The following is a 23,904-nucleotide window of genomic DNA, read 5'->3' as shown; positions in this document are numbered from 1 at the left end:
GGGTACACGATGGCAGCGCCGCCTAGCGTTGGCAACTCGGTAGGCGCTGAAGAGTAATGAGTGCAACAAAATAAAGATTATCTCCTTAATAACATTTTTTATATTGCAGTTTAATGCGCGAAATCGATTCGTTGCTAATGTTAAAAACATTTGGTTTTTAGCTCTACTGAAAATAGTAAGAGTGATTTGTGTATTTAATATTATTATGTCAATATTATTCGTTGATCTTTCGTTACAAATTAAAGCTAAAAAATTTATATTTTGTTATGTTTTGATAGCATACCTTGTGATCCTCTTCTAAGGAATACGTATGATGTTTTCAAATATAAAGTTGTTATTTTTATGAATTTTAACCAGCAACTTACACTTGTAGTACGATTATGTTATCTCATTCGTCATTGTTCTCGGCCATACGCTTGACTTGACAGGCGATAGACAGAATGAGGTTGAGGAGATAATTCATAATTTCATAGAAGATTGATGTTGAAAATAACACTTGCACAGTCTGTGCTATCAAAATCGCTGGCTTACTTACTTGGTCTTAGCTTAGCTTGGTCTACCTCTATGCGTCTGGCCCTACGCTCCAAAAGTATGCTTTTGATGGTCTTTCAATAGGTAACTGAAATTATAACTATTATTACAATCGCCTAATGTTAGTATACTATCCATACTATTTTATTAACAAGCTAACATTAAATCTGTGCTGACATAAGCTAGATAAAATGTTTTATCTACGCACATATCATAAACCCTCTATGACGCCTTCAAAATCCGTAAATAATGGCCAACATTACGATAGACTGTTTTGTTACAACAAATTTCTTATATGTGATGATGTTGTAATTGCTTCATAATAACTACATCAAAATCGATTTGGTTATGACTTTAAATTTGGAACATCCTTTGACCTCTATTCTAATATCAATCGAGATGCCTTTTTGTTAGAAAAGAAATGTCAATTGCATACCAAAAGCGTATGCATTATACATACATATCTCGCATGTTAGTTTGTATCGAATGATACGGAAATAGGCCCCCGATTCTAGGTTTCTGAATTTAAAAAAAACTACGAAATGCGTGAAATAAGTTTTCATTTGCCGCCATTTGACGTACAGTTTATCTTTTAATTAGTTTTAAGTATAAAATGAATATGTTTTGTTGTTTTTAAAGTAACTATAGCAAAAGTTTCGTGTAAAATGAGCGATAAAAATATTTCGGTGACGCCACCACATATCCGCGAGTTCCGCCAAGAGAGCAACGATGCCCTGTAATTTGGTTTAGTGAATATATCATAGAAAGTTTATAATATGTGTGTAGATAAAATAGTGTATGTAACTGTACATAATTAGGCATTAAAATGAACTACTCGTGCTCAAACACTCGTGTGATCCTATTAAGAAACTCACTTCGTTCGTTTCTTAAACCCACACTCGTAATTTTAATGCCTTTTATTATGTAGCAGTCACATAAACTACTATAGCCGTTACGTTTTTTGACCGAAGCGTAGCGAAGGTCTACGTTTTGACTCGGGCAATCTGCTTTCGTATGTCTGAATGTTCTCCTCTACAGGTCGCAATTGTCAACCGATTCGCGTGAAATTTTGTGACCATATTCTATTCTTCAATAGAATTTTTTTGTCGGTCCAGTTTTTGGATTTTTTTCAAAATGGCGGAGTCATGGTACGTCGCGCCAAAACAAATAGTCGTATTGATATCATAAGAGTTTCTTCCTTGTGAGACATGTTTACAGAGTGATTTGCGAAAAATTCAGATATTTTGGAACGCTGGTTTAGGGGGTATTTAGATGCTTAGGTTTTACTCCAGGATAAGTACCCTAATTTCACCATGACACATATATCCTCTCGTGGCTCAGTTGAAATACATTCGCTTTGCATTAGCGAGGTTCCCAGAACAATTAATTCTTTTTGTTTTTTTTTCGCACTTTAATTTCCTATTTTTGATTGACTAGGCTTTGTAGGAAGTGGGAGGTCCCTGGATCTATCCCCTGAATTGTAACTTTTTGTATTTTTTGTTGCATTTAAATTTCGTATTATTGACTAATCAAGCGATCGCGAAGCACGGGGTACGTGTATTCGTTGCAGTTTTTTTGTCTGAACTTTTTTTTCAGTTATCAAAATTTAAGGAGACGGACAGTTGCGCAGGCGAAAACAGGTGCGATGTGTGGGGGTCCGTGTTCAGAATCTTTCGGAGCAGTTTTTATACTTAGATTAAGAACCCGGTAACGATTTTAGAGCAAAAATTTAAAATTGATAGATTTAGTCGTTGAAATTGTACACCTTTTGTTACGTAATATCTAAATAACAAGTATTGGTTTCTATTAGCACGTTTTTTCATCTTGCCTTTTAATAATGAGGTCGCAACCGTGCGTCCCCGGTAATAGGTGACGAGAAGGGACAGTTTTTAAAAATTCATCAAAAAATTATGGTAGTAAATTATACAAAATGATGTATAAGAACAGTTTCAGCAAATGTTGTAGATTGTTTAAGTATCAAAATTACGTTGATATTAAGTCAATTTTCAGAGAAATTGTCACTTGTTTTGAAGTAATTTCTGGAGAAAATTGATTTCGTTTAACTTTCATTTACACTACTTCAAATTTATAATAATAAAAATGTAGTTTGTTGAATGTTGTGTTGTAGTTGAGTGAGGATTGAAGTACAGGATATTTGTAATACAAAATTACTATTTTTAGCAGTACAAACTTTACGAAATTTACAAATAAGATCGACAAAATCACTGCTTTACGCGCGTTTACCTAAACGCCCATCAGAAAAAAAATCATTACTAATTAAGTGAGTCTGTTTTAAAAAAATTGATTTATTAAAATGAAAGATAGCAAGATGTGCTAATAGAAACCAGTACTTGTTATTTGTAATAGTTAACAAAAGATGACTTTTTTGTAGACCAATCAACGAGAGACATACCCACCATACATTGTGTTGTTATATCTCAAACGGATTAGGCAGCGTTTTCGAATAAAGCTCCTTGACAGTGTGATATTTTCCGTCATCTTTAGCAAACATCGGCATATTTCAACCAATTTACGCAAAACCATAACAAATTATACACTTGAACCTTCCTCAGGAATCACTCTATTGATTTTTTACCAATGTAAAAACCACACGAAAATCCGTTCAGTAGTTTTTGAGTTTATTGCGAACATACTAATTGAGAAGTTCTGAAACACCGCGAGATTTTTCGCCAACTTTGGCCACATCAAGCGCTGCGATCGTTTTTGTTTTTCCGCCAAGCCATCTGCACCCTGCCAATTTAAGTCAATTGGTTTAGCTCGACGTGACGAAACTTACAGAATACTTGGTAATATTACTTACTCAACGTAACAATGAAGCTGCAGTAATCGTGCTATTTTGCTAACAGGAATACGAGTATATCAGGGTGATTTTATTAATCAAAGGTAATTAAGTTTTGTTGAGCGTAACAGAGATTTCTAAAACTCTGAATATTGACACAAAGAATTCGACACTTTGGACAGGTATTATAGCACAGCGCAACTCGAGGGCACGAATTATTTTTATTTAACTGACACTTATGATTAAAGTCAGGTGGCGTAAGAGAAACATAAATAGTTTATTTTGCTGGGGGTAAGAGTACCCGTATGAAAAAGGTTCTTAACAAAAAGAAAAAACAAATCTATCTATATGTATCTGTTTAAAAGATATCAGATCTACAAATCTACAAGAGATCCGATTTCTTTTTGACAGGGCGAGCCTTATGGTCTCGTCTTGGCTACATTTTACATGAAAAGGTTTTTGATGGGATTTAATTTCTTTTTGTAAGTCGCAATTTTCCATCCCCTAATTTAACGGGTTGGAGGGTTTACTATTAAAAATCCTAAAATATTCCCCATATAAATATCAACAGAAACGCCCATTTTCACCCCCATTTCGCCGCTACGTGGTGATTTTGGGATTGAAAACTATTCTATATCCTTCTCCATAACAAAAACTATCTACATGCCAAATTTCAACTAAATTGGTTCAGCGGTTATTGATTCCCCATACAAAATTCCACCACCCTTTTCACCCTCTTAGGGGCAAAAAATCTCAAGTTTTAGATTTTTTCTGTTGTTTGTGTACTAATACTATCCTGCATACCAAATTTCAGCTTCCCAGGACATCAGGAAGTACCCCAAAGGTTTTGATGACCATCAGTGAGTGAGTGAGTCAGTGACGAAATCGGGGTTTTTTTTAGATATGAATAAAATCGAAAGTATGAGAGCTATGCAATTGAATTTTTGTTTAATAAGTCCACTATTGACATTATATCCCGAGAATTTTGTTTATCTATAATCCAAACACAAGTTATGAGGGTTCAAAGAAATGGCGAAGCGCTTCGAGAAAATGTAGGTAGTGCCCTTGCGCTTCGCTTTGCTCGTCTTGGCGGGGGCACTACCGTGCTTATACGTAACAATTTTTATGCTGATTTTATTTATGCATTAGTTTTATTTTTAGTATTATCATCATCTATCAGGTTGTTTTAGTACGAGCCAGATGCACTCTGAGTAATGTAAAATCAATACCAAATCCAGTGTGACCACCCCGAGTCGGAGCGAAATGTAATTTGGTGGCATACCCCATACTACTACATTATTGGAAACCAGCAAATTTTTCCTGGCCGGAAGTTTTACTTGCTCGGTCGCCGCTACTCTTTCATAGCTAGGGTTGGTAACTTTTTTTTTGGTGAGTAAACTAAAAGACAATATAATGATAATTTTTAAGAAAAAAAAACAACTACAATGAGGGAGACCGGTGAAAGAAAGATTATTGTTGATTTAGGATTTCATAGAATGAAATTAAAAAGACAGCATCCTACGCCTAAAAATGTACAAAATGGGGTAAAAGAAGGTTTGTTACTGCACCCACCTTGACACATTTCAGATTTGCTGGTTGACTGATAAAATACCCGCAATAGGGTATTCGACTGTATTTAAAATAAATTATTTCACACCATGCATGAAATAATAATAAAAATAAGTAAATATAAGATATAAGTTATCTTAAAAGCGTTGAGAAGTACCCTCAATTCCTCATGGAATCCATCATCAGAACTCAAACTTGACTGAAATGTGCCCTGAAAACCTAACTGCTTCACAAACATGCGAAGAGAACAAATTGCCAAACGTTCACTATGCGGCGTTGATGAGTTCCATTCTGTTCATCATCAGCAGTTCCGCTTCATCAAATGTTACTTCTTAAATGTAAATGCTTGATTTGTAGATGAAAGTATTGATGGCCACATGTATACTCGTACCAATTTGAACTTAAAGTGTAGGTAATTAGGATCGTTCTGTTTTTAATATGTTTTTGTGTTACTTATTCTCTAAAATGAACTTGTTCTGTATTTTAAGTCTCTGGACTTTTATAGTGCTACCTGCAGTGTGCTACTATTAATTATTGTAACAAAAAAGTCTTAGTCCAATTAGTTATTATTTTTGTTTGTTTTGTATAACTTGCGATGCTCACTGATTTACTTTTGATTTAGTATATATTCTCATTAAGTGAAATGTAAAATTTCTTTTGAGAAATAAAGTTCTTTAAACACAAAATACAAAAATCACTATATGCATGCTCTTCACATTTGAAGAGTTCCCTCGAGTCCTCATGGATCCCATCATCAGAACTGAATTTTGACAAAAACGGGACCAATCTGTATATAAATATACATTCAATCAAAAAAATATTTTTCAAAATCATAAAAAAAACATATCAATCGTATACCAACCGAATTGATAACCTCCTCCTTTTGAAATCTTGAAGTCGGTTCAAAAGAAGTAAAAACTGTGATAAAGAAGATTTTAAATGAGTGAAGTGAAACATGTCTATGAATTATATGTGTGGCAAAAGACACTGGGATCTTAACTCGCCTAAGTACCTACTCTGTCAGGGGCCCATTTCTCGAACGGTATTAATCTAATATTATTATTGTGTTTCGTATGGTAACCCATACGACTTTACTAATTTCATTTACTAATAATATTAGTCTAATACCGTTCGAGAAATCGGCCCCTGGTATGCCTCGTAACTCGTAACGCTCGGAGTGTGCGTTTTGTGGCCGGAGTGCATGTGCGTTCGTGGCCATTGTGTTAAAGTAGTGTTTTACACATTTACAGTTACCTCCTAGACATCGGTGGCGGCGCGACGAGCGCAGGTGCGTGCGCAGGCGAGTCCTGCTTGTCATCGTCGACGCTGCGCTGGCGTGCGGCGGGCACGCGCACCGAGCGCCGCCGCGCCGGAGTCACCGTGCTGGGCCGCCGCGACTCGTTCGCTGGCGTCGCCGTGCCGCCGCCCTTTAACTGCCGCAACGGCAGCGTGGTTACTCATACACGAAAATATCATATCATTATCAAATTAACGTAACATTAAAAAAACCGGTCAAGAGCATGTCGGGCCATGCTCAGTGCAGGGTTCCGTAATGACTCTTCCGTCACAATAAGCTAAACTGGAGCTTAAAGTATAGTAGATTGTTAACCAAGGGATGAAACGGTAAGTTTCACCCGAGTTAAACAAATAGGCAAATACCTAATTAAAGTAACAGACTTACTTGCAATCGGAGACTTTGCATGTCTAAATATAAATATCACATAGCGAAAATCATTTAGATTGCTGTATAGATGAATAAAACACATATTTTAGCAAACTGCAGTAGTTTTAAAATGATTTAGTTCATTAAAACATGAAAAAGTAAAGTATAACAATAAGTCTCTAGGACTTCATAATGCATCGTACGAGTGCAATAAACGAATATGAATATAAAATTAGCGGGATTGCCTCTTACTTTTAAATTTTTACTCTTTCGTTCTAAAACTGCCAATAGTCAACGGCTTTACTCATATAGCCAATGAAACTGTTTTAGACAAATTAAACATTAAATAAAAATAGAATGAGTAAAATAAGCAAATTTTTATCTTAAATTTTAGCTTACATGAATAATGCCAAATAACTTTAACAACTCATTTAATGTCGTAATAACGTTTAACTACGGATGTACGTTTTTTACTATGAATGAAACTTTGCGATAACCCAAAAACAGCCAAACTGATAATGTCCGCTGTATAGGCTATCAGAATCCGCTATATAGGTTATATATCTATAGGCTATCAGAATCGCTGCGAACTTAGCTTGGTATAACTACCTTCCTTACACGTAGTTGACTTAATGGGGGTACATGGTGTAGGTGTCGTTGAATAGGTCTTTCAAAACAAAGAAGGCATTTTGACAAACATAAAAAAAGTGTCCCTCTGACTTTTAAACCGTTGCTTGTTGTGTACCATCAGCCACAAAAGTGCATAGCGACTTTATCAATGAATTCAAATAATTTCTCCATGCAATTACGCAGCTCACTGTACATGGTACCTACCTACTTAGCCCCCGCAGGCCCAAGGCCGCCTATTGTGACCCGTTAACTACGCAAACGGGACCCTACACTGAACATGGCTTTACATGCTTTGGCTGGTTTTTTAATGACAAATTCGGATGATTCAAAGTATTCAAACGGTCTATCCACAAAAAAGTCGAGATCTAAGTGCCTAATTAGTCAAATGGTTAAAACTAAGAAAAACGTTTTGCATTGTAGCATTGTAGGTAATACAATATATTAAGGTAAATAAACATTAAAACAAATTAAACGGAGTTTTGTTTCAAAAAGTATTTTTTCTTAAAAAAGTATTTATAAAACAGTAAACGTATCTTGTATCTAGTATTTCAAATACCATTTCCAAAGGTATCTTGTATCTGATATCTTAGATACTTGACTACCTAGTATCTTGTATATTGTATTTTAGATACTTTTTAAAGGGTATCTTGTACATCTCTGCCTATTAAGTACCTTATTACGTATCCAATTGCAGACATTACAGCAGTTAAACCAGTTCTTCTTCTTCATAAAAGTAGGTACCTACTCTACTTCAAAACTCCATCAAATTAATTCAAAAAATCATTTTTTGTTCAGAATGGCAGATTAATTTTTATCCTTTTATTGTAACTCAACAAGTATTAAATACATGTTGAGCTTAATAGTACATTACTATAGAGGACGGGACACGAAGGGTTGCAGGCCAAGTAGATATAGACGGCCGAGCGTAGCGAGGACGGATAGGGAGACGCGGCCGGCAACCCCGTTTCCCGCCGAGATTTGTATAGTGCTTTTCTCAAACTGGCAATGAAATAATTAAAAAAAAAATAGGATGATGATGATGATGATTGTTTCATGTTCTAATGTGATAGGTTATGCAGTGCGTGGGGTATTGAAGGGGAACAAAAATGTAATTATTTTGACGCTAACACGCACGCCATTATTACGCTTTTTTTCTTTTCGTTTTCTTTCTTTTTTGTGTTTTGTGTTGTTAACGAAATGGAACGAAAATTTGATTATTTTTACGCTACGACGCACGGTTTAGGAGATACAGCCCTATAAAGATTTGTGCATGGCTGAAAAAAATTAAACTTTTTGGGGCTGTATCTCCTACACCGTGCGTCGTAGCGCAAAAATAATGAAATTTTTGTTCCCCTTTGAATCCCAGAAATAATATTTAACAAACACAAAAAATAAAAAAAAAACACAAAAAAATGAAAAAAAACATACTGGCAGAATTTTGCTTATAGGTTTTTATAGTTGAATGCCAAGACGTACCATTATTTGACGTTAAAAACCAAAAGAAGGTTGCCTTACAGGCCTAAGTGTGTAAGGCTGTATGAAATTCCTTTACATATCATCTTCACTCATCGCACCTGATATGTGGTATTTCCGGACCTAATTTGAACTAAGTCATGTCAACATTTCATAATTATATTTTCCTACTCCTCTACTGTTATCTGTCATTTATGCATTCATTAACACGAATATAAGAACATACATAAAAGATTTCAAGAAAAGTCTATATTGTCTATTCCTCATAAAAGCTCTTGTGCTTTTATAAGCTATAATGTTACTGCGATTAATGGCTACCAACCTAACAAAACCAAAACGAATACAGTTTTAAACTAAGTGCATTGATGCCAACTTACAAAATATTCATTTGGTTGCATACTAAAAATAATTACTTCATAAGTCAGAAACACGCATGTGACACCCGTAATATAGCAACACCCATAGACTACGAAGACCGCTTAGCGTTGCTTGTTAGTCTCCGTAGGCTACGGTGGCCAAAATTGAGAAAAAACTGTCCAAAAAATTAATTTAGCAAGTAGCAAGTACCAGGGCCTCATGAGTTACGAGGAGGTGTCGCCGACCGGCCGGCCGCGGCCCGGGGCGGGCCGGGCGCGTAACAAGGTATGCTCGCGCATCTTGGCTATATACTTTTGCTGTAATTTGTTTACCTAAATTAAGATTTATTTTTGTTGACTCGTAGGAAAAATATTGTATGCAACGTTGTATAAGTAGGTCAAAAAATTCTCGTGGCGTATTCTTTTACAATGTTCGCCTACGCCTTCGGCTCCGGCTCACATTGTAACTAACGCCACTCGCCTTTTTTGACCCTTCTTATACAACTGATGCATAAAATACTATTACATATCCTTCCACACTCGATATGTAATAAAACCTATAACTATAAACCCCTACGCTATATGCCAACAAAATCCATTATATGCCAAAAATGCCTTTCATCATTTTGGAAATACTGATACTCTTCAAACTGGGAAACATAGCGAGATCGGCCCATTCGTTGAAGAGCTACGATGCCACAGTCAGACATTGGTGACAAACATATAACACCCCTTTCTTGCGTCGGGGGTTAAAAATACAAGAGTACCTAGGTACCGACCTAAACTTATTTAAAAGGGTAAATACAACGAAACTTTTGATTTTGTATGACAGGCGATTGACGAAGGTTACAATAACAGACAGAAACGAAGGTACAATACATGATTGCGGAGATGAGAGAATGTCACCTCAAGAAAAAAATTACTTTGACGCTTTGGCATTTTATGTTTCCCCTTTTCGAGTCACAATATAGTTACATTTTATCACGATAGCAGGTCAAGTGTTCGAAGCAAAAGTTCACGCACAAAACCGAACCTATTTTGAATGATGTGTCAACGCGTTATCTTTGTAAAGGCTTCTTAAAAAGTAATCGTCGTGACAATAAATGGCTCAGACAATTGATGATCAAAATCTGAATAGAGGCTTTACCGTTTTAACTAAAAGTTTGTCGCATTAGTTTGTTATTTTTAATTGAATTGAGAAGAAATTAAGAAGTATAAATAAGAAGTATAAAAATTACGTTTATCGATTTTCAAACATGTTAGGCACACAATGTCGACTACTGCGTAAATTCACTCAAATGGCACACATGTTCCACCCAAACAGAGGAAATTATGACGCATTCAGGCAATTTGTACAATATGTGGAGTTTATTAAGTTTACCGCATGTTACGTGATGTTTTAGGGGAAATATAAATCTTTTTGACGGGAGTAATATACTAAAAAACCAGATTTATCCTTAAACATTAATATTTGGAGTTGTACGTATGCTTGTTGACAAAATAACAGATGATTAAGTGTCTTAAACAACAGCCTGTACAACAGCAATACGTAGGAGTGAGATGAAGATATCTCACTATAGGTACAATTGTAAACTGAATAAATAAATAAAAAATAAATAAAATAAATCTCCATTGTGTCTCACGTCTAGAGGCGCCTATGTAGTCAGTTATAAAATTCAGGTAGGTATGAGAAATGAAATACTAACCTATCAATAAGTACGTCTAGCATATCTTGATACAAGTCGCGGGACTTAACACATCACGCGGCTTGACATATGGAGCCGCGCCAGTTGCGGCAATAACGTGCAGGTGTTATACGAGTAAATGTTTCAAATATTACCTTTTCTAGTTCTTTTAGGGAGGCGGGTGAGACATCAGAGTGTCGGCGTAGTTCGGGCGAGCGTGGCGGTGCGAGGCCGGTACTGGAGGTGCCACCGCCTAACCGAGCTTCCGAATGACGCCGTTGTAGGGAATCCAGCACAGGCACATCAAGAAGTGAATCCGTACTGTCTTGCGCTGCGGGTGGTAGTCGCGGGGCAGCTTTACGCCGGCATACAGAGCATCGCCATGAGTTCTGTCATCGAAAAACTAGTTAAAACTAAATAAACATTGTTTTTCCTGACCTTAAATTAACGTTAGTAAGTAGTAGGTATGTCTCTGTTTAATGAAAATAGAAAAAAGTTGTTTGTTTAACAACTAATATGTAAAATAAGTGTAGGTATTTTAGTAGTTTTAAGTTCTCGTGTAACTGGATTGTATAATTCTTACAATTAGAATAAAAAAATCTTCATTATCTTCCTAGCGTTGTCCTGGTTTTTTGCCATAGCTCATGGGAGCCTAGAGTCCGCTTGGCGACAATCCCAAGAATCGGATTGGAAAAGAAATTATTACGAAAGCGACTGCTACCGCTTCAGACCTTCCAACCTAGAGGGAAAAAAACCTTATTGAGATTATTCCGGTTTCCTCACGATGTTTCTCTTCACCCAAAACCGACTAGTAAAAATCAAATGATATATCAAACGTACGTTTCGAAAAACTCATTGGTACGAGCCAGGGTTTAAAACCCGACGTCCAAACCGGATTGAAACCTAGCTTTTCATTTCTTCTTAGGGGCTATAAGCGTTTTTTTGATAATTAAGAATTATTTAAAATCTAATATTGGAATCAGAGCAAGCGAAAGATTCCAAATCAACGAGCGTAGTTAGAGACGACAGTGCACAGCGTAGGAAAAATGTATATGTATTTACATAAGACATCTTCATAACATCGCACAGAGCGAATAGAAACTTACCGCCTCCTCGTTCTCCGCCGGCTTGGAGTACGAAGAGCAGTCCTCACACACGCGGTGCTGACATCCGTTGCACGTGTGGAACACTTCGCCAGGCTTTAGCGCCTTTAGGCACACGCGGCACGCGCCCGCCCGCGACGGCGCCTTACCCGCTTCCCTGCAATCGTAGAAATTAAATTAATTACACACCTGCAAATATAGCTGGAAAATGTTATACCTAATAGGTAATAATACAATTCGTAATCTTCACCTAGTATTTTTATTAGGTGATACCCTAAAAATATACACTTTAAGGTAAGTAGTAACTTTCATTCATTTTAGCGTTACATATACTGTTACTGACTCTCATAATTAAGGTTGGACTTACTAAAGTCGGGCCTGAGTTAAATTGATGAACTCATTTCAAATTATTATTTCATTTTGTGATTTAATTATTATTGCATCTCTTATATATTTAAATAAATTTGCTTTGCAATATCAGCTTTTTTATCGATGTTCATGAGATAGGAAGCCGTTTGTGTCCGTTGTTTTGATGAGTTAGAAATGACAACATTGTGAATTCCAGACGCGTCACGTAGCGCTCTGAGCGACGATATGAACAACGAAGCGTTTTGCGAATAAGGGCCCTACAATCAACGGACGCTCGTAACCAAACGATCGAGTACTTGGGTAAACCAACTTTTAGACTACACTATTTTATTCATATACTTATGTAGGAGAAAAATATATGTAAATATATCTAGTTGCTTAAATATAAATGCTTGCATTTTAAAACTCATATCAGAATGCCATCATGACGTCACGAGCTATCATAAAAATGTTGGAAAGTCAATGGCACACTTTATTAATTGACATGCTCGTATAGAGATGTCTTTAGAATATTTTGGCTCTGGCAACTTGTGCGCTGTCATTCTTTTTTTTTTGCTATCACGGATCGACCGGTAAACATCTCATTAGATTTTACTCTCGATATTATAAGTTATTTACTTAATGTTAATGTCCTTATTGACGACTTTACATTTGTGCATTTTGGAAATACACGGAGTGTTAAAGGACGACGTTGTTTTAGTTCACTATCGCACCACTTCCTCCTGCTGCGTATGCACCCAGTGACGGGCTCTGCTTAACAGGTTAAGATGCCCAGCATACCACGAGAAAAGGAGAAATCGTGATCCATCTAGTAAGTGGCTGTCGATCGAGTGGCAAAACCTTCAAAATATAATCTCTTACGTCGTCCTACAACGTTAATTCTACACATTTTTGACATAAATTGCCACGATGGCTGTAAATGCCACTAATGTCGTCATGGGCACTCCCGTCATCGAGAAGCTGGACGGGAACAACTATCTAACGTGGAAGTTCGCATTGAAGATGATTTTGATCACGGAAGGATTGTGGGACACAATAGACAGGGAGTCGGACGAGGCTTTGACGGGCACAGATGCCGCGCGCGACCAGCGCGCTTTGGCACGTGTCTGTCTCAACATAAAACCGGCTTTATTTCAATACGTTCGGACTGCGACAACAGCTAAAGAAGCGTGGAAAAACTTGTCGGACATATTTGAGGACAAAGGGCTGTATCGGCGAGTGTTACTTTTAAGACAACTACACAGGGTAGATTTCACTGAGCATGCAGACATGGCTACATATATTGAACATGTAATGTCCCTAGTTCACCAAATCGCTGACATCGGCAGGGTGGTCGAAGATAAAGAAGTGGCCGAAATCTTATTGAGTGGCCTTCCGGCAGACTATGACACATTGGTGAGCAACCTAGAAACGTATTGTATATCTTCTGAAGAGCTGAAAAGCGACCTGGTGCGTACTCGTCTTCTTCAAGAGGCGCAAAGGAAGTCTGCGAATAACGGGAGCTCGACAACAGCATACATTACAAGCAAGATTAAGTGTACATACTGTCACCGAGTCGGTCACATCAAGCCCAAGTGTTTTAAATATAAGAAAGATAGGAAACAAAGGGATTCTTCCAAGTCTGCCACCGCCACTGCAGCTTTCTTCGCCCAGGACCGGACAGATGTCTTCTTGGACTCAGGAGCGTCTTCTCACCTTTCTAATGATCCAAACTTGCTCAGCAATATAAGGGATACAAAGAAGCAATCCATAAGTTTGGCTAACAGCGAGACAATGTCAAGTTCCAAAACTGGAGATCTTAGTGTTGCTTTAAATGGACAGGTGAGAACCTTTAAAAATGTCATGTTAGTTCCCAACTTATCCGCAAATTTACTTTCTGTGTCTAAATTATGTAAAGATGGTCATTCTGTTTTATTTAATAATGATGGGTGTTTTGTTTATGATAGGGGTCATAGTCTCAATAAAGCACCTAGCGACTATATGGCTATAGCTAACTGTGTTAATGGAATCTATAAACTCTCTGGGGATGTGTCTAGGGCTGAGGGATATAATCCTAACAGGAAGCACTCTTTGGACCTGCAACCCAGGCAGGTCGCACCGAGCGCTGCAGTTGCCGTCTCTACCCCGTCTGTGATGGACATGTGGCATTTTAGACTTGGTCACCTGCACTCAGCTGGGATGTGTAAGTTGAGGGATGCATGTGGTGTGTTGTTTCAGGATAAAAACCTCAAGAACTGTGAAGCATGCATTAAGGGGAAGCTTTCGGCCGAGCCTTTCCCTAAGGCTAGTAACAGTACAACAACGCAACTACTACAGCTGGTGCACACTGACGTCTGCGGACCAATGCCTGAGACGAGCCATGGAGGAGGAAAATATCTGCTCACCTTCACGGATGACTACAGCCGGAAGAGTTTTGCCTACATAATGAAGAACTAATCACAGGTATTTGATTGTTTTAAACATTTTAAAGCTATGGTAGAAAAAGAAAAGAGTTTGCCTATCCTTTGCCTTCGTAGTGATAATGGTGGAGAGTTTACTAGTTCTAAATTTACACAATATTTAAAAGAACATGGTATTATCCACCAGACCACTATTCCCTACTGTTCTGCTCAAAATGGAGTAGCAGAGAGGACTTTTCGCATTATATTTGATAAGGTACGCTGCATGTTACAGCATTCAGGTCTCAGCAAACGATTTTGGGGAGAAGCAGCAATGACTGCTGTATATTTAAAGAATAGATCTCCCACGTCGGCTTTAGCTGGACGTATACCTGAGGAGGTCTGGTCTGGCAAAAAGGTCAACCTTGGACACCTCAGGGTTTTTAGCTGTACTGCTTTTTCATTGTTACCTGAACATAAGCGAGATAAATTGGATGCTAAGGCAAAGGAATACATTTTTGTGGGATATTGTGATACATCTAAAGGCTATCGCTTAGCTGATCCTTTGGATCCCACAAAGGTTATTAAATCTCGAAATGTTGCTTTTATTGAGAATAGATTTTACAACCCGTGTACAAACCCCTTTCAAGAACTTTCCACGAGTGATAGCATTTTAACTTATAATGATATTTCTAATGAGATCTGTGATATTGGTAATGTTTCTAGTCAGAATAGTCAAGTAAATTCAAATAATGATAATGAAATCGAAAATAATGAAATTATTAATAATGAAATTTTAAATGATAATATTTTAATCAATGATAATAATAATGAGAATAATTTGAATTTATCTGACAGAGATTCATCATCATTTTCAGGTGGAGAAACTGATGAGTACTGCACTGGGAGCAGCGACTCCAGCACAGCTGATTCACCAGGTGCCGGCGGCCCACAACCAGTGAGCCTTCCCCCTGTGGCAGCTGAAAGTGATGGAGCGTCTCGTCCTGTGGCCGACGCTACACCACAACGATCGTCTCGCTCCACGCGTAATGTACTCCCTGCGAGGTATTTAGACTATGATTTATCCTTACTCGCTCATGGTCCCTCTCCATCGACTGATGAACCCATTACCTATGAAGAAGCTGTAAGTGGCTCTAATAGCCAGCAATGGCTAGATGCCATGAAAAGTGAGTATGATGCTCTAGTTAAAAACAATGTCTGGGAATTGGTAGATAGGCCCGTTGGTAAAAATGTAATAAAATGTAAATGGGTTTATAAAACTAAATATGATGCTTCTGGTAATTTTGATCGTTTTAAAGCAAGATTAGTCGCCAGGGGCTTTACCCAACGGGAAGGCATTGATTATAACGAAACGTTCGCTCCTGTTGTCCGTCACTCGACAATGCGAATTTTATTTTGTATAGCTAATCAGTTAGACTTAAACATTGACCATCTAGATGTGGCAACAGCTTTTCTCAATGCTGACCTTAATGAGACTGTATATATGTGTTGCATATGTATGTGTGCTCACGCACACACCCACCGCGCTAACTTACGAATACACGTCAGTACGCTAACAGCAAGCAGTAGTTTCACTTGTCTCACCCCACGTATCTATCACTGGCGACGACTACCCACATAGCAAAAAAGATAAAATAACGAAAAATGTCTGGTGCTACTTTCGGCTTATTGTCTTCGTTCGACCACACTACGCAGTCTTGGGAGACATACAAAGGACGTATTGCGCAGTGGTTCATCGCGAATGATATTGACGACACCAAAGATGCTGGGGGCCAAAAGAGACGAGCGATCCTCCTTAGCGCACTCAGCGACGGCACATACAAGCTTGCAGCGGACCTGGCGTTACCGAAGGAGCTGCAGAGCGTGCCATACGAAGATATCGTCAAGCTGCTGGACGACCACTTCACTCCGAAGCGCTGTGGATTCGGCGAGCGGTACAAATTTTACGCGGCTACACAGCAGTCAGGGGAGACATTTCCACAATGGGCGGCACGGTTGCGCGGGTTGTCTGCATATTGTGGTTTTAGCAATGTGGAAGAAGCTCTTCGCGACAAATTCGTCATGGGAATGTCATCCGGTCCGGAGAAGGAGAAGCTCTTTGCGCGGGATCTTACTGTGCTTACTCTAGCCAAGGCCGTCGAGCTGGCTGAAAGTGTACATTGTGCTCGCGCGGGGGCAGCGGCATCGCAACCGGTGCAAATATCCCAGGATCAGCTGTTCAAGGTTGAAAAAACGCTACAGCGAGACAGTACGTCCGCGAATACCGGCGGCGCTGACGGTAAAAAAGAGCAGTGTCAAGTGTGCGGTTACTATAATCACAAAACATTGCAGTGTCGTTTCGCGAAATCCAGGTGTAAAAAGTGTAAAGCTACAGGGCATCTAAAAAGGATGTGTAAAAGTGTGAATTTCATGGCAGTGAACGCCGTGGATGAGGGCGATGACGATGACGGTGAGTGTTATAAGATATTTAATATCCGTTCAAACAAAGGGGAACCGATGATTGAAACAGTTTTAATGTTTCACCGTCCAATTAATTTGGAAATAGATACAGGAGCAGCCGTAACTGCGTTGCATGTAAATACGTACAAAAAGCATTTTAGCGATGTACCATTGTCAGCTACAAAGAATCGGTTAATTACGTTTACGGGTGATAACATTCCATGTTTGGGGGCAGTCCGCCTACCCGTCACTTACGCAAACCAAACTCATACGCTTAAAGTTTACGTAGTGCGTAAAGCAGGCGCCGATGTCCTAGGTCGCGATTTTATTTCGCGTTTCAATTTAGAGCTTGCGATAATTTCGCCTGTCCGTTATTGTGGTCAAAACCAGGAAACTAGCAATACAATAAGAGAATTGGAAAAACGTTACACCTCAGTATTTTCCGATAAATTAGGACAATTTAATAAATATAAAGTCAGTTTGCAGTTAAAAGAAAACGCTAAACCAGACAATTTAATAAATATAAAGTCAGTTTGCAGTTAAAAGAAAACGCTAAACCAGTTTTTATCCGCGCGAGGCCGATCGCATTCGCCCTACGGGACAAAGTCGATAAGGAAATAGATCGATTATTATCATTAGGAGTTTTAAAACCGGTCGACCACTCGCAGTATGCGTCACCTATTGTGCCGGTATTAAAACGTAACGGGGCGATAAGGATTTGTGCTGATTATTCGACGGGCGTAAACAAACAGCTGGTTGTTGACCAGTACCCCTTACCTACTGTAACCGAACTTTTTGCAAAGCTGTACGGCGGGAAACAATTTACGAAATTAGACCTATCTAATGCTTATAACCAGTTTGAGTTAGACGAAAAGTCGCAAGAATTAACTTGTGTAAATACTCACCGTGGGTTGTTTACATATACTCGCATGGTTTTCGGTCTCTCTTCGGCGCCCGCCGTGTTCCAGCGCGCCATGGAGGGGGTGCTTGCGGGGGTTCCGGGCACGCTGTGTCTACTCGATGACGTGCTCGTCACGGGCGAGAACACCGAGCAGCACCTAACTAGGCTGAACGAGGTACTTAGAAGGTTACAAGAAGCCGGCCTCACGTTACAAAAAGAGAAGTGCGAATTTTTTAAAGATGAGGTAAATTACTTAGGATACGTGATAGATAAGCATGGCTTACATAAATCACCGCTTAAAGTCAAAGCCATGTTAGACGCTCCAATACCGCAAAATGAAAAACAGTTACAATCCTTTTTAGGATTAGTGAATTATTATAGGAGTTTCGTGCCGAATGCGTCGGCCATCCTGAGTCCGCTATATGACTTGTTAAAAAAAGGGGTTAAATGGTGCTGGACAGAAGAACATGATAGGGCATTCGCGGCTATTAAACAATGTTTGGCTTCTGAGCAAGTGTTAGCACATTTTAACCCTGCTGCGGATATAGTTCTTACCGTTGATGCTGGACCACACGGCTTAGGTGCGATTTTGTCTCAAATTGAAGCTGATGGTACCGAGCGGCCTATTTCATTCGCATCGCGCACCCTGAATGCTGCGGAGAAGCGTTACTCACAGCTTCAAAAAGAGGCAACTAGCATTATATTCGGGATACGAAGGTACCACCAGTATTTATACGGCAGGGCGGTACCATTCACCCTTCGTACGGATCACAAGCCCCTATTGTCGATTTTTGGACCGTACCGCGGCATACCAGAAGTGTCAGCAAACAGGCTTCAACGTTATGCTATGTTTTTAAGCGGTTACAATTATAAAATCGAGTATGTTCGGAGCGCGGATAACAATGCAGATTTCTTATCTCGAGCCTGTCTTCCCGGGCCAGCGGGGGCGCGGGGGGAGGCCGCGCGCTGCGCAACCGCCACAACTGATATTCCTGATCGAGCCTCATACATTAATTTCGTTGTGGATGGTAATTTACCGGTGACATTAACCGAGCTGCGACAGCACACGGAAAGAGATACTATTTTGCAAAAAGTGATCCATTTTATTTTAAACGGTTGGCCTAAAAAGGTATCAGAGGAGGCCCTAAAACCTTATTATTTATGTCGGTTACAGCTGTCTTATGAAAACGGCTGTGTCATGAGAGGTCACAAAGTGGTTATTCCAGCAAAATTACAAAGCGTAATTTTAGCCGAAGTACATCAATCCCATTTAGGCATTGTAAAAACAAAAGCTGAAGTTCGGTCTAGGTTCTGGTTTCCGGGAGTAGACGCGGCTTTAGAAAGATTGATAAGTGCTTGCACCATATGTATACAACAACGCCCCTCCCCCGCGCGTGCGCCGCTCGCGCAATGGGAGTACCCGCCGTGCGCGTTCCACAGGATACACTGTGATTTCTTAGGACCGATCAACGGAAGCTCATATTTAGTAATAGTAGATGCATATACAAAATGGGTAGAAGTCTATAATATGAAAACCACTATGACATCTTTAGCGACTATAGAAAAAATTTGTGAATTCATGTCACGATTTGGAATTCCACATACATTGGTAACCGACAATGGTACGTCGTTCACGTCGCGCGAGTTTGAGGCTTTTTGTATGTTAAACGGGATTTCACATGTTACATCACCGGCATATAACGCGGCTAGCAACGGGCAGGCGGAGTCCTACGTCAAAATAATTAAAAAGGGCATTAAAACCAGTATACTGAGTGGCAATGGGGTACAGAATTCGTGGAAAAGACTGTTGAAATACTTATTTGACTACAGAAATTCTGTACACACTACAACGGGGGTTTCGCCTGCTCAGTTGGTATATGGACGTAAATTAAAGACTCGGTTAGATTTAATTAACCCTAAAATATCGTCACCCTCATCTCCGGCGCTCGTTAATACTGTACGAAAAAATCAGTGTTTACAGAATAAATCGTCAATGTGCCGTAAGGCGCAATGTTTCTCTCGAGGAGAGTTAGTATTATTTAAGGCCTTCGAGGCAAATGGTAAATTTAAGTGGTGCCGAGGCACAATTGTAAAAAAAGTTGGCAAAGTTGTTTATATAGTAAAAGACAATATTACTTTCAAAACATTTAAAAAACACAAAAACCAAATTGTGTTAGATAAAGGGCACGGTTGCGCTTACTCTAGTTACTCTGATGAAGACATAGAAATCCAGGACGATGACACATCATCGGCCCACCCGCTCTCGCCAGCGCCGAGCGAGGAACGGCAGCCTAATAGCACGGGGGAGGAAAGAGAGTGGAAATTGGTTCCAGATCCACAGCCTACGTCATCAGCCGAGCCTATTGCAACGCCGCCGCGGTCCATCCCCGGAGGCCAGTCCGAAGAAGATGACGAATTCTTGGAGGCCCTGCCTGGCCCGGTCACTGAACCCGAGACTCGAGATTCTGAAGTCCCCGCTGATAACAATCCCGTGCCTACCACTTCTCGGTCAAAGCGCAATCGACCCAAGATTAACTACAAGCCATTCTTTTAGCAATAGGTTGTTGTAATCCTTTGTTATTCTTATTTAAGTATAATTTAGACGTGTATGTAAGCTAAGGGGAGGAATGTTGCATATGTATGTGTGCTCACGCACACACCCACCGCGCTAACTTACGAATACACGTCAGTACGCTAACAGCAAGCAGTAGTTTCACTTGTCTCACCCCACGTATCTATCACTATTGGTCTGAGATTGGTCAGAACAGCCTATTGGTTTCAGTGATAATAATAAAAATAAAGTATGTTTGTTAAAGAAAAGCATTTATGGCCTCAAACAGGCAAGTAGAATGTGGAACTGTAAAATACATAGTTTACTTAGTGAGCATAATTTCACTCAATCCAAGTGTGAACCCTGTGTATATGTAAAAAGTAACAAGGATGATTTAGTGATTTTGGCTTTATATGTTGATGACTTTTATGTGTTTTACAGCCAAAACAGTTCGATTAAGCGAAATTTGTTAAACATTTTAGAAAGTAAATTTAATGTTAAAAATTTAGGTCCGCTTAAGAGCTGTTTAGGTATAAATGTGTCTAGGGATAAAGTTAAGGGAACTTTGACTCTAGATCAGAGTGAATATATCAGAAAACTACTTGTACGTTTTGGCATGGAAAATTGTAAGGCCGCAGCCACACCTATGGAAATTAACTGTAAACTTGTAAAATCTGAAAATAATGACTGTTTGCAGGATGATGTTTTTAACTATCGACAACTTTTGGGTTGCTTGATGTATCTGTCTGTATGTACACGGCCAGATATATCATATGCATGTAGCCAACTTAGCCAATTTAACAATTGTTTCGATAGGTCACATTGGTTAGCAGCTAAGCGTATATTGCGTTATTTGGCAGGTACAATTCATTATTCTCTATGTTTTCATAAGAATGAGAATTGGTCTATGTATGCTTATACTGACGCAGACTGGGCCAATGATATTACTGACAGAAAATCCTATACTGGCTATGTCATTAAATTGGGAAATTGTACAGTTAATTGGGAGTCTCGCAAACAAAGGTGTGTCTCTTTGTCATCGTGTGAATCAGAATACCTAGCAATATCTGATGTATGTAAAGATGTATCATTCATTAAGAGTCTTTTGTCTGAGATTTTGCCTAAACAAATTAATTGTATTGTATATAATGACAACCAAAGTGCTCAAAAGCTTTTACAAGCTAAGGAATACTGTCATAAGCGAACGAAACACATCGACATAAGGTACCATTATGTTAAAGATTTAATATCTAAAAATGTAATTAAAGTAGAGTATTTGCCTACAGACAAAATGATTGCCGATGTTTTGACAAAACCTTTAGGTAGAGTTAAGCATAATGAGTTTATCAAAGCTATGAACGTTTGTTAATACTTTCAATAACTAGAGCATATAAAGTAAGTTGTGATTGTACTCTAAATTTATATTAAGTATTTTTATCTGTTGTTTTTTTTTGTATAAAAAGCTAACAGGTTTATTATTATTACTAGTATATGGTAGAGTCAATATGAATTTGTTTTAAATGTACATTCAATGTTTATTTGTGACATTTAATATGGTAGAGCCAAATTTAGTTGTTTCATGTTAGTTTTCTCTTTGAAATATTTGACTCTACTATGGTTATTATTTAGATAACAGTGTGCCCTTGAGGGGAAGTGTTGGAAAGTCAATGGCACACTTTATTAATTGACATGCTCGTATAGAGATGTCTTTAGAATATTTTGGCTCTGGCAACTTGTGCGCTGTCATTCTTTTTTTTTTGCTATCACGGATCGACCGGTAAACATCTCATTAGATTTTACTCTCGATATTATAAGTTATTTACTTAATGTTAATGTCCTTATTGACGACTTTACATTTGTGCATTTTGGAAATACACGGAGTGTTAAAGGACGACGTTGTTTTAGTTCACTATCGCACCACTTCCTCCTGCTGCGTATGCACCCAGTGACGGGCTCTGCTTAACAAAAAAAATCGGCCAAGAGCATATGTGGCCATGCTGCTGTATAGGGCTCTGTAGTTACTTATTTTTTATTTTATTTTATTGGTATTCAGGACAACAACAGCCGTAGATATACAATTTACATAGGTATTTTTACATGGTATTAGGCCAATAACAGTTATCCGTTGGGTGCAAAATAATATACAAATATAATTAGTTAAACAAAGTAATAATCAAAGTGAAACTGTGCAAGCCCACAGTAACAGTAACAGTAGGTGATAATCAACATGAAAATTGAAGTTAGAGGTAGGTACACATGCTTGCATAAAGTTGATAGGTGTGCATTAACGTTAATAGTTGATTTAATTTATTTATATTGCTCTTGTAAATAATTTAAGTGATCACGCTTTTACCCAAAGATCACTATTTAGCGCTCCTGTAAAGTAACTGTTTTACTTACTACATGGGACCATCCCTTGCATAAGATACCAAAATTTGTATTATGCCAAGACGCCAATGATGAGTACTACAGTATAATATAGGATTAACAATTACAACAGTATTTGGTTAATCTTTAGAACCTATTAAAACCCAAAATAATTATTATATTCATCTTTTTTTGTTAAGTAATATATCTAATACGTCATTTTTAAACTTATTTTTAGGGCCATTAAAAGGATCCGTTGAGTCAAATTCTTGATTATAAAGATGGGGAATGCGAGATAGTACGGCATTTGCACCGTAGTTAGTGGAGTGTAGTGGGACTTGAAAGAGGGTGGTATACCTGGTGCGACGTTTAGGAACTCGAAATAATATGCAAGACAGTAGCTCAGGGCAATCAAGACGGCTTCGAACGATATCAAAAAGGAGGTTCATGTCTGCCAACTTGCGTCTATTTTCAAGTGTAAGAAGATTGTATTCATGGCAGCTGTCAGAGTAAGAAGCAAATGAATTATTAAATTTGTAATTTAAATGGTTAATAAACTTTTTCTGGATTCGTTCGAGGCGGTCTTTGTGGGTGGAATAGCAGACTGACCAAACAGGGGAAGCGTACTCAAGAACGCAGCGTACGTATGCATAATAAATAATTTTTAAACTTAGTAAACTACGAAATGGTTTGCAGGTTCTCATTAAAAATCCAAGGTTACGATAGGATTTATTTACTATTAGGTCAACGTGGTTTCTCATAGTCATTTTGGTGTCAAGCATCACCCCCAGATCCCGCACTACATCGACTCTCTGGACTGTGATGCCGTTAAAATGATAGGAAAAATGTATAGGTTTTTTTTTGCGACTAAAACTAATGCATTGACATTTATTGATGCTGATTGTAATCCTGTTTTCTAGGTAATATTTCATAAGATTAGTAAGGTCACTTTGCAAGAGCTCACAATCAGCTAATGATTTAACACGCATGTAAACTTTTTTGTCATCAGCGTACAATAGATGGTGAGCATTTGTGAAACATTTGTCTATATCAAATATGTACGCGTTA

The 23,904-nt window shown here is 38.5% G+C and overlaps 2 protein-coding genes across 5 annotated transcripts in view; one reads left to right on the top strand and one right to left on the bottom strand.

Moving 5' to 3' along the window:
* Window positions 1–23,904, bottom strand: part of LOC133523605 (regulating synaptic membrane exocytosis protein 1) — a 244,393-nt gene that overhangs the window by 46,314 nt on the left and 174,175 nt on the right. For all 4 annotated transcript variants that reach the window (XM_061859274.1, XM_061859276.1, XM_061859275.1 and 1 more), the window contains exons 6-8: window positions 11,814–11,967; window positions 10,863–11,096; window positions 6,155–6,333 (exon numbers count right to left, since the gene is read on the bottom strand). In XM_061859274.1, coding sequence (XP_061715258.1) covers window positions 6,155–6,333; window positions 10,863–11,096; window positions 11,814–11,967 — 567 coding nt within the window. The remainder of the gene's footprint in view (window positions 1–6,154; window positions 6,334–10,862; window positions 11,097–11,813; window positions 11,968–23,904) is intronic.
* LOC133523602 (uncharacterized protein K02A2.6-like) lies at window positions 16,063–20,655 on the top strand. Its single transcript, XM_061859269.1, has 2 exons — window positions 16,063–17,502; window positions 17,550–20,655. Exons 1-2 carry the CDS (start codon window positions 16,223–16,225, stop codon window positions 20,470–20,472), a joined length of 4,203 nt encoding a protein of 1,400 aa, XP_061715253.1. The 5' UTR covers window positions 16,063–16,222; the 3' UTR covers window positions 20,473–20,655.

This window comes from Cydia pomonella, chromosome 12 (assembly GCF_033807575.1).
Source record: "Cydia pomonella isolate Wapato2018A chromosome 12, ilCydPomo1, whole genome shotgun sequence".
In the NCBI taxonomy this organism is placed as follows: domain Eukaryota; kingdom Metazoa; phylum Arthropoda; class Insecta; order Lepidoptera; family Tortricidae; genus Cydia; species Cydia pomonella.
This window is presented reverse-complemented; position numbering and strand designations above follow the sequence as displayed.

Excerpts from the sequence above, each read along its gene's own strand:
- LOC133523602 (XM_061859269.1), top strand. The coding sequence starts at position 16,223 with ATGTCTGGTGCTACTTTCGGCTTATTGTCTTCGTTCGACCACACTACG. Across the intron at positions 17,503-17,549 it reads AAATATAAAGTCAGTTTGCA|TTTGCAGTTAAAAGAAAACG; the intron begins GTTAAAAGAAAA and ends ATATAAAGTCAG.